The following is a 12857-nucleotide window of genomic DNA, read 5'->3' on the forward strand; positions in this document are numbered from 1 at the left end:
TGGTATATTTGAGAAAGCGGTGCGGTGGGAAAGCGGTGCGGTGGGAAAGCGGTGTGAGGAGGATGTGCTAACCGAGTGTTTCCCACTTCCCCGTGGCGTGACAGGCAGGAGATGAAGTCCCTCCAGGCCGCCTTGCAGAAGCAGCTGGACGAGGCCAACGAGAGAGCGGAGAAGCAGCAGGCCACGGTAAGACGGAGCCGACCCGACCGTCAACATCCGGTGTCCTCTAACCGGCCCCGTCACCTGTCACACAGGCCCCTCAGTGAGCCACGCTCATTACCCAGAAGCCAGCTCTCTCGCCAAACCAATTAACTGAAACTCTAGGCTTATGTGTACGCACCCCAACTCAAAAATTAATAAGAAGCGAATACCTAAGAGCGTGCACTTATCTATCCATCTCTCCATCTGGAGTATCTACCCTTCCATCTATCCGGCTGCTGTCAACTGCTTTTAATTAACCTCAACCCAGGTATTTTAAACTGGCAAATCAAATTTAATTAATCACTTGGTGTCAATGATCTCAGAAAACTGTGCAAAAAGAAAATGTGCATCACCATTTTACAAGATCATGTATTCAAACCGCTCGGGTCCGTGTTTACTTCCTGTCAGCTTATGTCGTTCACGTGCATCGGGAAATAAACTAATCACGAGGGAAGTGACTCTATAATATATTTGTTTTTTAAAACGTAAAATGGAAACATTTAAGGAACCGTGATAAAAGTGCTATTTCTGCATTTTTACTTGATAACTTTGATCATTTTATTGTTGAGATAGCTGATTATTAGTTTAGTGTTCATCAATTAATTAATCAATTAATAACTTTAAAAAATTAGGCTAAACCAAAGCTTTTATTTTACACAAATAATCAGATCTTAAATAAACATGTATGCAGATGACACTCTGCTCTTGAAGTGATTTATTATAAAGACCTAACGAAGGCGTTTGAGGTTATAATAATGCATATGACTCATTCCAACTCAAAGGCAAATTTGAGTTCATTAAAAAGCTGCAATGTGTCTTTTTTCAAAGAGCTGAATCAACAAATAAATCAAATTTAAATTACCACCTTATCTTCTTGACTCAGCATGTTCCATGGTCACAGGATATTGATAGTAATAAAGAGAAAATGGGAATGGGGCATGCGACGTTAGCAGAAAATGTTACCTTTGCGCACTCTGGTAAATATGACACAAAAAATTTGATAAATGACTATTGGTCTGCTGCAAATTAAAATCCCTTTAACCTTTTAATTAGTTCAAAGTAAGACTGCTACTCTGGCCCTTATCAGAACCATGGACACTGAAACGAGTAGATACCAGACAACAAAAACAACATATAAACAATCTCTTAAAAATATTTTTACCAATCATCTTATTGTTCTATTGTAAGATTACTTAATTGCCTCAAATGTTGACATGAAAGGAATTAATCTGTTGTGATTATTTGACTGTGTTCTCTCCGGACTACAGTGCCTGTTGAAGATGTAAATGAATACAAATAACCAAAGAAATGAAAATAACTTAAAAAAGATACCGCTCTGGAAAATGCTACTCGTATTAACTCATACGCCAAACCTTTGCTGGTATAAACGGAAAAAAGTCATTTCAAATGTATCGTCGCTGGTCTACGGAGATGTTTTCTTTATACATGTGCTCCCTCGCTGTATTGTCCACTTTTCTATGCTCATATTTTATATATATTGTGATGAAAAGCTTTCCCTGTTGGTTGAACAAGCACAGCGACATTACGATCCACAATAAAACCGTCCGCACATGAATAACAGCACGGAAACAATTTCGAGTGACGTTCGTGCCGTTTTACGTAAAAACCCAACGACAAATCAGTCGCTGGGTTTTATAGTTTGCGTTTGACATTTATGTTCTGTTAAAAGGTATTCATCACCCCTGCTGAGATTGAAGATTAAAAAAGACCCCCTCTGCAGCATGCTAATGCCACACATGCACACACACACATGCACACACACACACACATTCAATAGAATATGAAATATTGGATCTGCTTCAGAGTCCTCGTGTCCACGTACAATTGAGTGGGGAAAAACGGCGCTTTCAGAAACCCCAGCGTGAATCAACATGAGGAATATTACAAGCACTTTGCTTCCAAAAATATTCTTTAAAATATATTTATTGCATCTTCTGATGTGTAGAAACCATCCAGCACACACAAAGCAGAAGACCATGAAAGTGGTCGAATAAGCCGCTAGGTATGAATGGGATTCAAGCCAATCTCTTTTTCAGACACCATTCTTCATGAGGTCATGTCTGCACATCAGAGGCTGTGGTACACATTTTTTCTGTTTATGAAAGCAAAGGGCCCTCTACAACCTCTCGGTTTATAATCCTGCATTGAAAAAGTAGAAATGCTGCATATACAAAATCAATATTTATACCTATAAAATGTTTGGAGCTTGTGAATATATATATATATATATATATATATATATATATATATATATATATATATACTCTTGCAGTGTATGCAGAATGCAAAATTTTTTCATTCCCGGGTACTTTAGCAAGCTAACGTGCTAAATGAAGGCGGCGAACACCTTCACGTTAGCATAGTCATTGTGAACGTGTCAGCATGGCTGTGGACTCTTTGGTTTGTTGTTTGTCAAATTATTAAACATTATCAAGACTGGTGTAGGTATATTTTTAGTAATTAACAGATTTAAATTTACGACAAAATTATACTTGCAATCTATGGTTCATTCAGCCCAGGTCAATAGTAAATTTTTAGCTAGCTGATTTTTGTAGCGCCTCTCTTTTACTCCTAAATGCTGCACCAGGATGTGTGTGTGTGTGTTTATTTTATTTAAACCACTTCCCAGGGGGATGTGGCGGTGACTGAAAGGCACAAACATGAACCTTGATGTTATCATCTCGGTGTGAGTCAACTGGTGCGGCTCAGTTTACGGTCCCCCCGGGCACAGAACTGGTATATGAGGTCACCATGCCCCGTGAATCTTTTCCCTTTTTTTTGGATGGGGGGGGGGGGGGGTGTATATCTCGATGACCTCACTCAAGGACACGGGAGTGCTTTAAGGAACGTCTTTTCAGAATATAAAGAAAAGACGCCACCTCTGCCCCCGCGCATCACTCCCACGTGTACCGATAAATCGTGCTTTTCAACATACGATGGCCCCGTGGCGGCCGTTTGAACCTCCGTCTGGCTGCTGAGCACAAGCCTGCACCAGCAAGACGTGCTGCAATAAAGACGTGATAAGCGTACGGGGCTATTAAATCAGGCACGCAGTGGCTCACTGCAGTAATAAATGCCTCGCCGTATCACATTCGCCACATTTAAAAAGACCTTTTCTGGACACTTGTTATGATGAGCTAACTTTGTGCGACACGAGAGAAATATAATATGTGACAGAGGTTTTTTTTTTAGTTCTTTTGTTATCAGAGGGAGACAAGTCTTTAAATCTTGACACCGTTTTTCTTTATTTCTCTAGAGCAAAGGGCCTCTGCGGCACTGTCGGGTTTGAGCAGAAGCCACTGCTCATACTGGTTGAATTAAAAACAATAAATCAGATGCCGACACTCGCACTGGTGTAATCACAAGCTTTCAGGACACTTAGCTAATGCACTGAGGCCGCTTTAATTACTATTTTTTTATGTAATTACTAATTAGCAAACTAGATCGGGAGAAATGAAGGTGACCGAACATGACCTGTGATGACATCGTGCCCTCTGCTTGAGTAATACATTTAAATCAAGATTAGTGATAGGCTATTGCCTAAAAGCTTAGTCTGATAATATTCTATTCTGTATCATGTATCCGCGCCGGAGACAATCTTGGCTAGAGGCATTATTATGTTTTATATCCATTTTATGTTTCATGTGGAGGGAATTTCGTGATTTTGAATTTCGTGTCCTAAGGTCAACTTCCCTGCCACAACTCAAGAATCGATATGTACTCTCCACTCTAAATTCTCAAGTGTCCATATACGTTCATAGTGTTCCTTCGTCACGGAAAGTTTATATTTAAGGCAACAAAAGGTCGACGTGGGGACGGGGACAACGTGCAAGACTGACCCCAAAGTCCTGTGTGTTTGACCCGTCCATCTCCCAACACGTCCAACCCGCCTCTTCCTTTATTCTACATCAGTTGCTTTGAGTGGTGAGAACAGCCGTTGATATACTTCGCCAGTCCGCCCCCCAAATAAAGTCTTTGTGGGGTTAAAATTGCTTCCGCAGTTCCCCCCCCCCCCCCCCCCCCCCCCGCCACGTCCTGCTGCTGGACCACGGGAATATGTCATAATCTGCGGCTCAAATTAGTCCTTTTTAAAATGAATGCTCACCCATTTTTTAAGATGGGGGTCATGACGAACGAGGACGTTGTTGGTACCGTCAAGCTATTTAGTGATAACAACATAAACATACAGACTATCGGCTGCCTTGTCCTTTGCTATTGGAGCTCTGTAAATCCCATTCTGAGATAATCGGACATAATCACTTTAATGCAATGCCCTCAATGTCACACATATTGCTTTTAAAAAAGGCTCAGCATCCATAACCTTCATGCGAATGGAAAACAAAACCAACGAACAATGAAGTGGGTCATTCAGCTTTAACCGTCTTTCTTTTGTCGTTTCTGTCCTTCAGATTAAATTTCTGAAAGTGGAAATGGAGAAGAAAACCAAAATCATCAAGGATTTACAGCAAGAGGTGAGTCACCAACGTTTCACCTCTGGTTTCAATCCTGCATTCAATTGTATGGCTTCGTTATACACATTTAAAAATATATATATATATATATATATATATATATAATAATATATGTGTGTATGTATTTATATGTGTGTGTGTAACCATAAAGGAAGTATTTACTCTAATTTACTGATCAAGAACCAACTTCCTCCTGCTTTGCCTTCTTCCATTTCATTTAACATGGTGTGTTTGCCAAATGCCTCCCGATAGACTGGGCCGAGGGCCGGTTGCTTTCAATCAAAAAAGGTGGGCATACATATTTATATAAACTGGCGTGAATATGTCTGTTTTACACACTACTCTGTAAACATTGCCGGCAGCCTTCCATCTTCTTCTGCGATGGAAATCTATCCGCCGCGATTGTTGAACATCAGTGCAAAAGTAGTTCTCTTCCCCCTTTTGATCCTGACAGAGAACATCCAGAATCCAATGATTTATAATAAAGAGTATTTAATAACAAAGGTGACGGACAGCATGTATGGTTCTCGTACGAGGGCGTCACGTGTTTGCGGGGTCCACGGGCTAAAGGCAACCTCATTAGCAATAACACGACATGCTAATGGCTAATCACTTCACGGGGGCGAGTCCCACCTGAAGTAAACGGTCCTACTCAGAAATTAGTTCCCCTACTTCCGGGTAGCTTCTCCACTTCCTGTGAAGCAACAAATAGTTCCTCCTGGGAAACAGCTGTGTTTACACACTCTCCACCTGCATTCCTCCATTTTGACTATTGCCCTCTGTGATCAATACGTTCCAATCGTACCTGAATTATCTGTTACAATAAACAAACAGTGACTTCCTTCTATGTTTTCCCAATACATTCTTCATAATATCCCTTATTAATTATCATATCCTTCATATGTATTGTAATTTAAAACGTAGACATTCTTTTACGTACGTGTGCAAGTCAAGATAAAACTATTACAACCCTACAATGCACTGAAAATATGTGACAACGCATTATCTTCCATTTAGCTCGTTATCTGTAGGAATAGAATAATTATTATTATTCCCACAGTGGGTAAATTCTTCTCTGTATTTGACCCATCCTTAGTTATTAAGGAGCAGTGGGCTGCAGTGAAGCGCCCGGGGAGCAACTGGGGGGTTCAGTGCCTTGCTCAAGGACACTAGAACATGCAGTTATCAGGAGGGCGGGGAATCGAACCGACTAACTTGCGGTTTACGGGACGACCGCTCACCCCCCACGAGCTACAGCCGACCCCCAAATGATCCAATGTGACCAATTGATTTACATCATGCAGTGCCAGCCACTTAATGGATGTTACTGTACAGCGAAGGAAGACCTTCACTCTGAGCTTCTGAAGGATGTGACTTTTTAAACCTTTATACTAAATTAAAATGTGAGCTCATTCTGATGTAAAGTGAGTAAATAAGCTTTTGTGTTGATTGACTTGTCACCTGGAACCTTAATGACGCAGCAAAGGCACTTTTAATAGCTCTATGAACTTGGTGCTTTGGGCATTCTACAAACATCCTTTCCTCTTAAGACTTTCTGATTATAATTTTAAATTTAAAAAAGGCCCATAATGCCCTCTGATGCCACATGTAGGACCTGATGTGTGTGTGTGTGTGTGTGTGTGTGTGTGTGAGCATCACAGTCAACCACAAAAGAGAGATGAATGGCATTTAATGGCAATTAAGGATGAAATGTATTCATATCTGGAGATATAATGAAAAAGGTTTGTTCCACCATTTGTGAGGGCGATCTTAAGTCTATCAAATATAGGGAAAAATGTGTCCCTACACACACACACAGATTGTGTTTTGGTAATTAAAACTGAAATGTTTTTTGTCAACAAAAAGAAACCAGGTCCTCAGGGCAGATTTTGTTGTCCAACATTCTGTCTAAAAGAAACGGTCGTCCCCACGCAGACCCCCACGCTTATTTCCCAGCATCTCCGTATGCAGCCGTCACAAACACTCAGTCACTTCCCTCGTGATTATACATTCATTGCAGATATGCACGAAAGAAATAGATCCAATGAAGCAGTAATAGTCTTTAAAAAAAAAAAAAAGGTAGAAAGGCCTTGAAATCGCATTTAAAAAAAAAAAAAGAAGTAATATCTCAAGTAGTAATGTCATTGACATGAACGTCGGTGAATTTGTTCTTGCGTGCTTAACTCCGTACGGGGTAATCAGAGGTAACCGTGGAGACACTTCCACAATCAATCGAGTCATTTCCACAGCAGGGGTCAACGCGCATGTTGGTAACACCGCCAGGCGGATCGCTTTTAAGTGACTAAATGACCCATAAAGGGGGGGCGGGGGGGTTTGACTTTGTAATGAACAATTAAGGATTTCTTTCGTCTTAAACAACATCTTGATTTTTTTTTTAGAAATAGAACATGAACAGTGTCTTCGAGCCGGTGAACTCTGACTGGGGCTTCGTTACTCGAGATCCACTCTGCCGGTATAAAAGGGAAGCGCCCCCTAAAGACTCGACGCTCCCCTTTCTATGCTTCCTTTGTCACATTTACAGGTCACCCCCCAACCCCCCTTTTTCTTCTATTCCAGATCTACATATCTTGAACTTTCTAGGTTTCCGAGGGTCCTTTTATGAAAATAATCACGTCCGTGACCAAGGGAAGTCTGAACTTGTGGCATTTAAAGTCACGGCCGTACGCGGGGAATCACGATGGAAATATATATATATATTTCCCCCCGCGTCTATTGCGCTCGTTGAGTTATGGTACAGAAACTCCCAAAAAAAGGTCAAAGGGGTTTAAGCGTTAGCATTTTGCTGCTGCAGAGTCCATTCCCTGAGGGTCGCCCCTGAACTCTGCACCCTTTACAAAGGGAGTCATACATATGACATACTGGACATACATACTGACATGCATTACACAGGCAATGCATTGGCTGTAACCTTCAACAGATTTTACTGTCGGTTGGTAACTGCGAATGTATAATGTTCAATATGAATCATATATTTGTATCTGTTATAATTCAACTGTTAAAAGGAAATTTAACTGTGCATTTTCTTTCCAAAGCCAAAATAAACATAAACTGTTTAAGATTTTTTTTTTTTAACATATCTTGTAGGCGTGTGAATAATACGGCCCTTTATGTTCCAATGCAAGATACAGAGCACAGTAGTATTATAGTATAAAAGTAGTATTTCCTTGAATATGAACACTTCTAAAAGTATAGATTACACGCCATCATTATATGTCTGTTATTGTATGTTAATCTTAAACCTACGAATATTTTACAGGAAGTTTCCATCTTATTTAATTCACATATATATTTTTGTAACTAATACGAGAGCCCTGAAATAAATCTTCATGGCGGTTTAAATGTTCATTTAAAAAATGCAGTTTATTCCCGTCGTCCACATTGGTGTCGATAAAGGTTGTGAACAAGTGGATCTAATCCACTCGAGTTCGCTTCCCGTTTAGTTCCAACGTGACACCGTCACTCAGAGTTGTGATTCTGTGTGCAAAAACATTCCTGATAGAGCTGAAACGAACACACTTTGTTTACAGCGGCGCTCTGAATGTGTTTTTTTTATTTTTTATTTTTTGCACATCACAGCGAGCGGCGCCGCGGTGTCAGCGGGGATGCTTTATGGCTGCGATCCAGCGTGAAGTCATTATCAATGATTTGCTTTCAGGGCTTATTATGAGGAGTATTTTTGACGGAGGGATGATTTACAGGCCGACTCGGGATTCATGGGGTTCTCACGGAGCATCGTAACAGGCGGCTTTGACGCCACGCTCGGGCGCACTCGCATCTTTTTTTCAGTCCAAAATGGCGTCTCCCATTAAAAACACACAAACGTTAACAAGATTCATTTTAAGATGATCCGTTTCATTGTTATTTAAAGTGCAACAGAAGCACACACACAATTAGAACATGGGAGGCTGTGCTCTAATTGTGCACAGCGCATTAAATCCATCTGTGAATTTTCTTTTATTTGGGCAGTAAAAATGCCTTGATTGTCATTCTTGTGAAAATAAAAAACCCACATCAACACTGTTATTCAACATCTGTATAGCCCACTACATCAACACTGTTATTCAACATCTGTATAGCCCACTACATCAACACTGTTATTCAACATCTGTATAGCCCACTACATCAACACTGTTATTCAACATCTGAATAGCCCACTACATTAACACTGTTATTCAACATCTGTATAGCCCACTACATCAACACTGTTATTCAACATCTGTATAGCCCACTACATCAACACTGTTATTCAACATCTGTATAGCCCACTACATCAACACTGTTATTCAACATCTGTATAGCCCACTACATCAACACTGTTATTCAACATCTGTATAGCCCACTACATCAACACTGTTATTCAACATCTGTATAGCCCACTACATTAACACTGTTATTCAACATCTGTACAGCCCACTACATCAACACTGTTACTCAACATCTGAATAGCCCACTACATCAACACTGTTATTCAACATCTGTATAGCCCACTACATCAACACTGTTACTCAACATCTGTATAGCCCACTACATCAACACTGTTACTCAACATCTGTATAGCCCACTACATTAACACTGTTACTCAACATCTGAATAGCCCACTACATCAACACTGTTATTCAACATCTGTATAGCCCACTACATCAACACTGTTACTCAACATCTGAATAGCCCACTAGACTCCGTCAGAACAAATTTCACACATATGAGCCCTGAGACGTGCATTGAGTGCAAAAAGCGTGCTGACAAAACTGGAGGGCGAAGGGAGATGGAGCGCGACTAGGGTAATGGGGGGCGGTGTCATTTTCTTCAGTGAACAGACGAGGTGAAGTACAGCCTGATCGATTGCGCTCGCCACATCGGAGACAGCGGGCCCGACTTGTTGCGCAAGAGCAACGGTGGGCTGGATGAAAGCAGGTCTGGTTATGTAGACGGAGTGCAGTAAGTAACATCGTCGTGTTTTTGACATAATTACCTTTATTTGTTTGTTTTATTACTGACAATGCAATGCATGCATCACTCGTTCTAAAAAGATAGTGGATGGTCTATGGGAGTGGTTCCCATTTTAACAGCTCGTGACCCTTTTAAAACAAACCTGCCCTTTGCTTGCTGGTTGCATTGGTCTACAAAAAGGCTCAGCCAAGGCCAATGGCATGATGGCCTTACTGAGTATTTTGATGCCAGGTTTATGCTGTAAATCCAAGTTATTTAATGTGGAGTTTGGGATCTGTGGTTTATGCCCGATACCCCTTCATGGCCTCTTGTTCTATACTTAAATTCTTGTTTTGAGATGTTTTTTTTACCGATGGCTGAACCTTGATCCCTCTCAAAGGCCCATGAACTTGATGACGTTACGATAGGGTGCTCTGTGGTCGTATATGTTTTTTGTCTGTATACACTGGGCTCCACCCCACTTTTTGTTTGTGTGTAAGTGTGGCATAAACCTCTCAGTACTACATTCAGCACTTTAAAGCTGTCGTGAATTGGAGGCGGGGCCTCTAGCACCAGGGTGTGATGAAGGTCCTTTTAGCCCGAAAGCTAAATAATAAAGTTCTCTGCAGAGATTCAAGTGTGTGGATATCTGTTCTCCCAGATGTGTGATGCTTTAAAATCCTGCAGTCGAGCAAAGTCTAAGAACTAAACTTCTTGCAACAGAACAGGCTGTTCTTGTACACTTTATACGTCGCTATATGGATTCATATATGGTCCACAAGATCAATTTGAGATCCACGTACATGTGAACTAGGAAGTATAAATAATGATAACGTCGCCGGAGGGAGGAGGGAGGAGGTCAGGGTGGACGGGTCCAAACAAGCGGAAATTGACGCATTTTGCTGGAAGAACGCATGAAAAAAAAAGACTACGTTGAACTGAAAATATATATTTTTCTGACCACCTACGCTCTCAATATTCTCACGACCCCGAGAAGGTTACCAACCTTCTGCTGGTAGGAATTTAAAGCTGTGTGGTTTAAATTATGCCCGGTATTGTCAATGTATGAATTTCTCATTCTTTTTCCCCCCCCCTTCATGTGAGCAAATTAAGTTTGTTCTCAGATTCAAAAGAGGTCAATATGTTGGGCCCTAAAGCATGTGGACATAGATGTGTGCAGCTCACACTGTGTTTGTGCTCTCAATACTAACAGAAAACACCCCGTGACATTTTATTGACTCTTAAACAATTCCTATGAGGTGGATGCAAATTTGAGGGTCATTATATTCCCCCACCGTGAGTTGAATAATGTAATAGCGTCGAGCTAAAAAAAAGGTGCAGGAAATTGAACTAAACGCAGACGTTCCACAAAACATTAAACAGAGAAACATCACTGCAGTTTGTTCTGACTCGTGCGCTTGTAATTCAGATGCAAATACAAATCAATGTGTCTTTTGGTTGCTATGGCGATATGCAAACACAGCAGGTAATGTAAAAGATATCAAGAGAGCAGCTTTCGGTTGTCAATCACACGTCAAAGAAAACCTCCACGTGAGTGCAGCGTCGCTTGACCTCTTTGAGACAAGAAATACGCACAATTTCCCAAATTATAGTTGTAAATGTTTTTTTTTTGTGGATTTCACGAACATTCTCTCGGGTTAAAGTGGACATTTTCTAGAAGGAACACTTGCCGATTTGGGTAAACAAATCGTGAATATCTCAGAGAGAATCTCCCAAAGACTGAGATTATAAGGTCACTCCGAACACACTGTGTTACCATAGTAACACACGGATGCTTTAGAGGGGGACTTTAAGCATCACAAATAACACAAGTGCTCGTAATAACAGATTGTAGTGAATTATTAAGAGTTTGCTGGCTCTGGATAAACTGATGAGAATGGATGGATTGATGTTTTTAGTGTCTGTTAAAAAATATATATATATATATTTATAAATATATATATATATATATATTTATAAATATTTATTTATATATATATATATATATATATATTTGTCTTTTTTGGTCACAAATTGGTGATTTTAATCAGGATAATGTGCAAGTTATTTTCTTATTAATATCAGAGAATATTCAAGTTTGTTCTCTAAATATAACTCCTCTCCCCCTTTTTTAAAAAATTTTTATACCTACAATGGCTCAACACGCCCTGGGATAATCCTCACGCTGAGAGCGTGCACTTTCATTTCATGACACCGTGCTTATTGCTCATTGATCATTTCCGGCACCAGAACCAGCTGCGATCTCCACAGCGGCGTTAACACGGAGCATTGATTCCCACTCAGAGGTCATCAAAGAAGTGCACGTGACAGTTTGATGATTCACATCGACCAATCAAATCGCTCCTTCCTTCTCCCGGTTTATTAATCCCATCACTGTGAATATGGTGAATAGTCGTCCTCTTCGGACACAAGTGAATAAGTGATTTGTTTGCTCCTTAGTTTGGATTTTGTTTGTCTCGGCACAAAGAGAAAGCAATTTATTTGGCATTCACTGTTTTTTTTGTCTGCGCTATTATTTAGAAGAATTAATGAAATGCCTGTGACTGAGAAAAAAAAACACTTTTGGAAATTGTTCTTTGCAATTTCAGGAATGCGAACATTTCTCACAGGACTTTAGTATTAAGAATATACGTCGAGTTGCAGGGTTCAAAGTGAAAGTCGAGGATTTAGATGCCGCGATTATTATACCTGCTGTGGATTTGCTGTGTTTCATAAATGTTTTCTGCCATTATTCGTTGATTTATTATCAGCAGCAGGCGGGTTATACAAGAGTCGACGTCAGGGTGAGCAACTTTATGTTCCGTCCCCCGTTCGTTTTTTTGTATATTGTGTTTTTTTTAAACTGATAACCCAGAGCGGAGGGATCGGCAAACATAATTAGGACCTCGTTAAATCCCTGCGTGTGTGTGAACCAACGTGAGGTCTTCCACAATGAAAAAACTAATCTAACTAGTTTATGGAAGAAGAAAAAAAAAATGCTATTTAGAGGATTTTCTAAATCACGAAGTACAGTAATCCTGCCAGAGCGTCCCTCTAATGAAAGTTGCCGTACAAAAATGCAGTTACCTTTTATAGTCAATAAAGCAAATCTTATTTACAGGTACTATTTCTCACCTCCAGAATTTGCCATATATTGTTGTTTTAAACCATAAAACTATGTTCTCACTATTAGAAAGCCCCATTCATAATTAA

At 40.3% G+C, this 12857-nt stretch overlaps 1 protein-coding gene across 1 annotated transcript in view; it reads left to right on the top strand.

The window, feature by feature from the left end:
- The window catches only part of luzp2 (leucine zipper protein 2), a 64883-nt gene that overhangs the window by 6683 nt on the left and 45343 nt on the right, over positions 1-12857 (top strand). The window contains exons 3-4 of the mRNA XM_034525299.1: positions 105-186; positions 4632-4694. Of these exons, the coding sequence (XP_034381190.1) occupies positions 105-186; positions 4632-4694 (145 nt within the window). The remainder of the gene's footprint in view (positions 1-104; positions 187-4631; positions 4695-12857) is intronic.

The sequence above is a fragment of the Cyclopterus lumpus genome, chromosome 3 (genome assembly GCF_009769545.1).
Source record: "Cyclopterus lumpus isolate fCycLum1 chromosome 3, fCycLum1.pri, whole genome shotgun sequence".
NCBI classification, from domain to species: domain Eukaryota; kingdom Metazoa; phylum Chordata; class Actinopteri; order Perciformes; family Cyclopteridae; genus Cyclopterus; species Cyclopterus lumpus.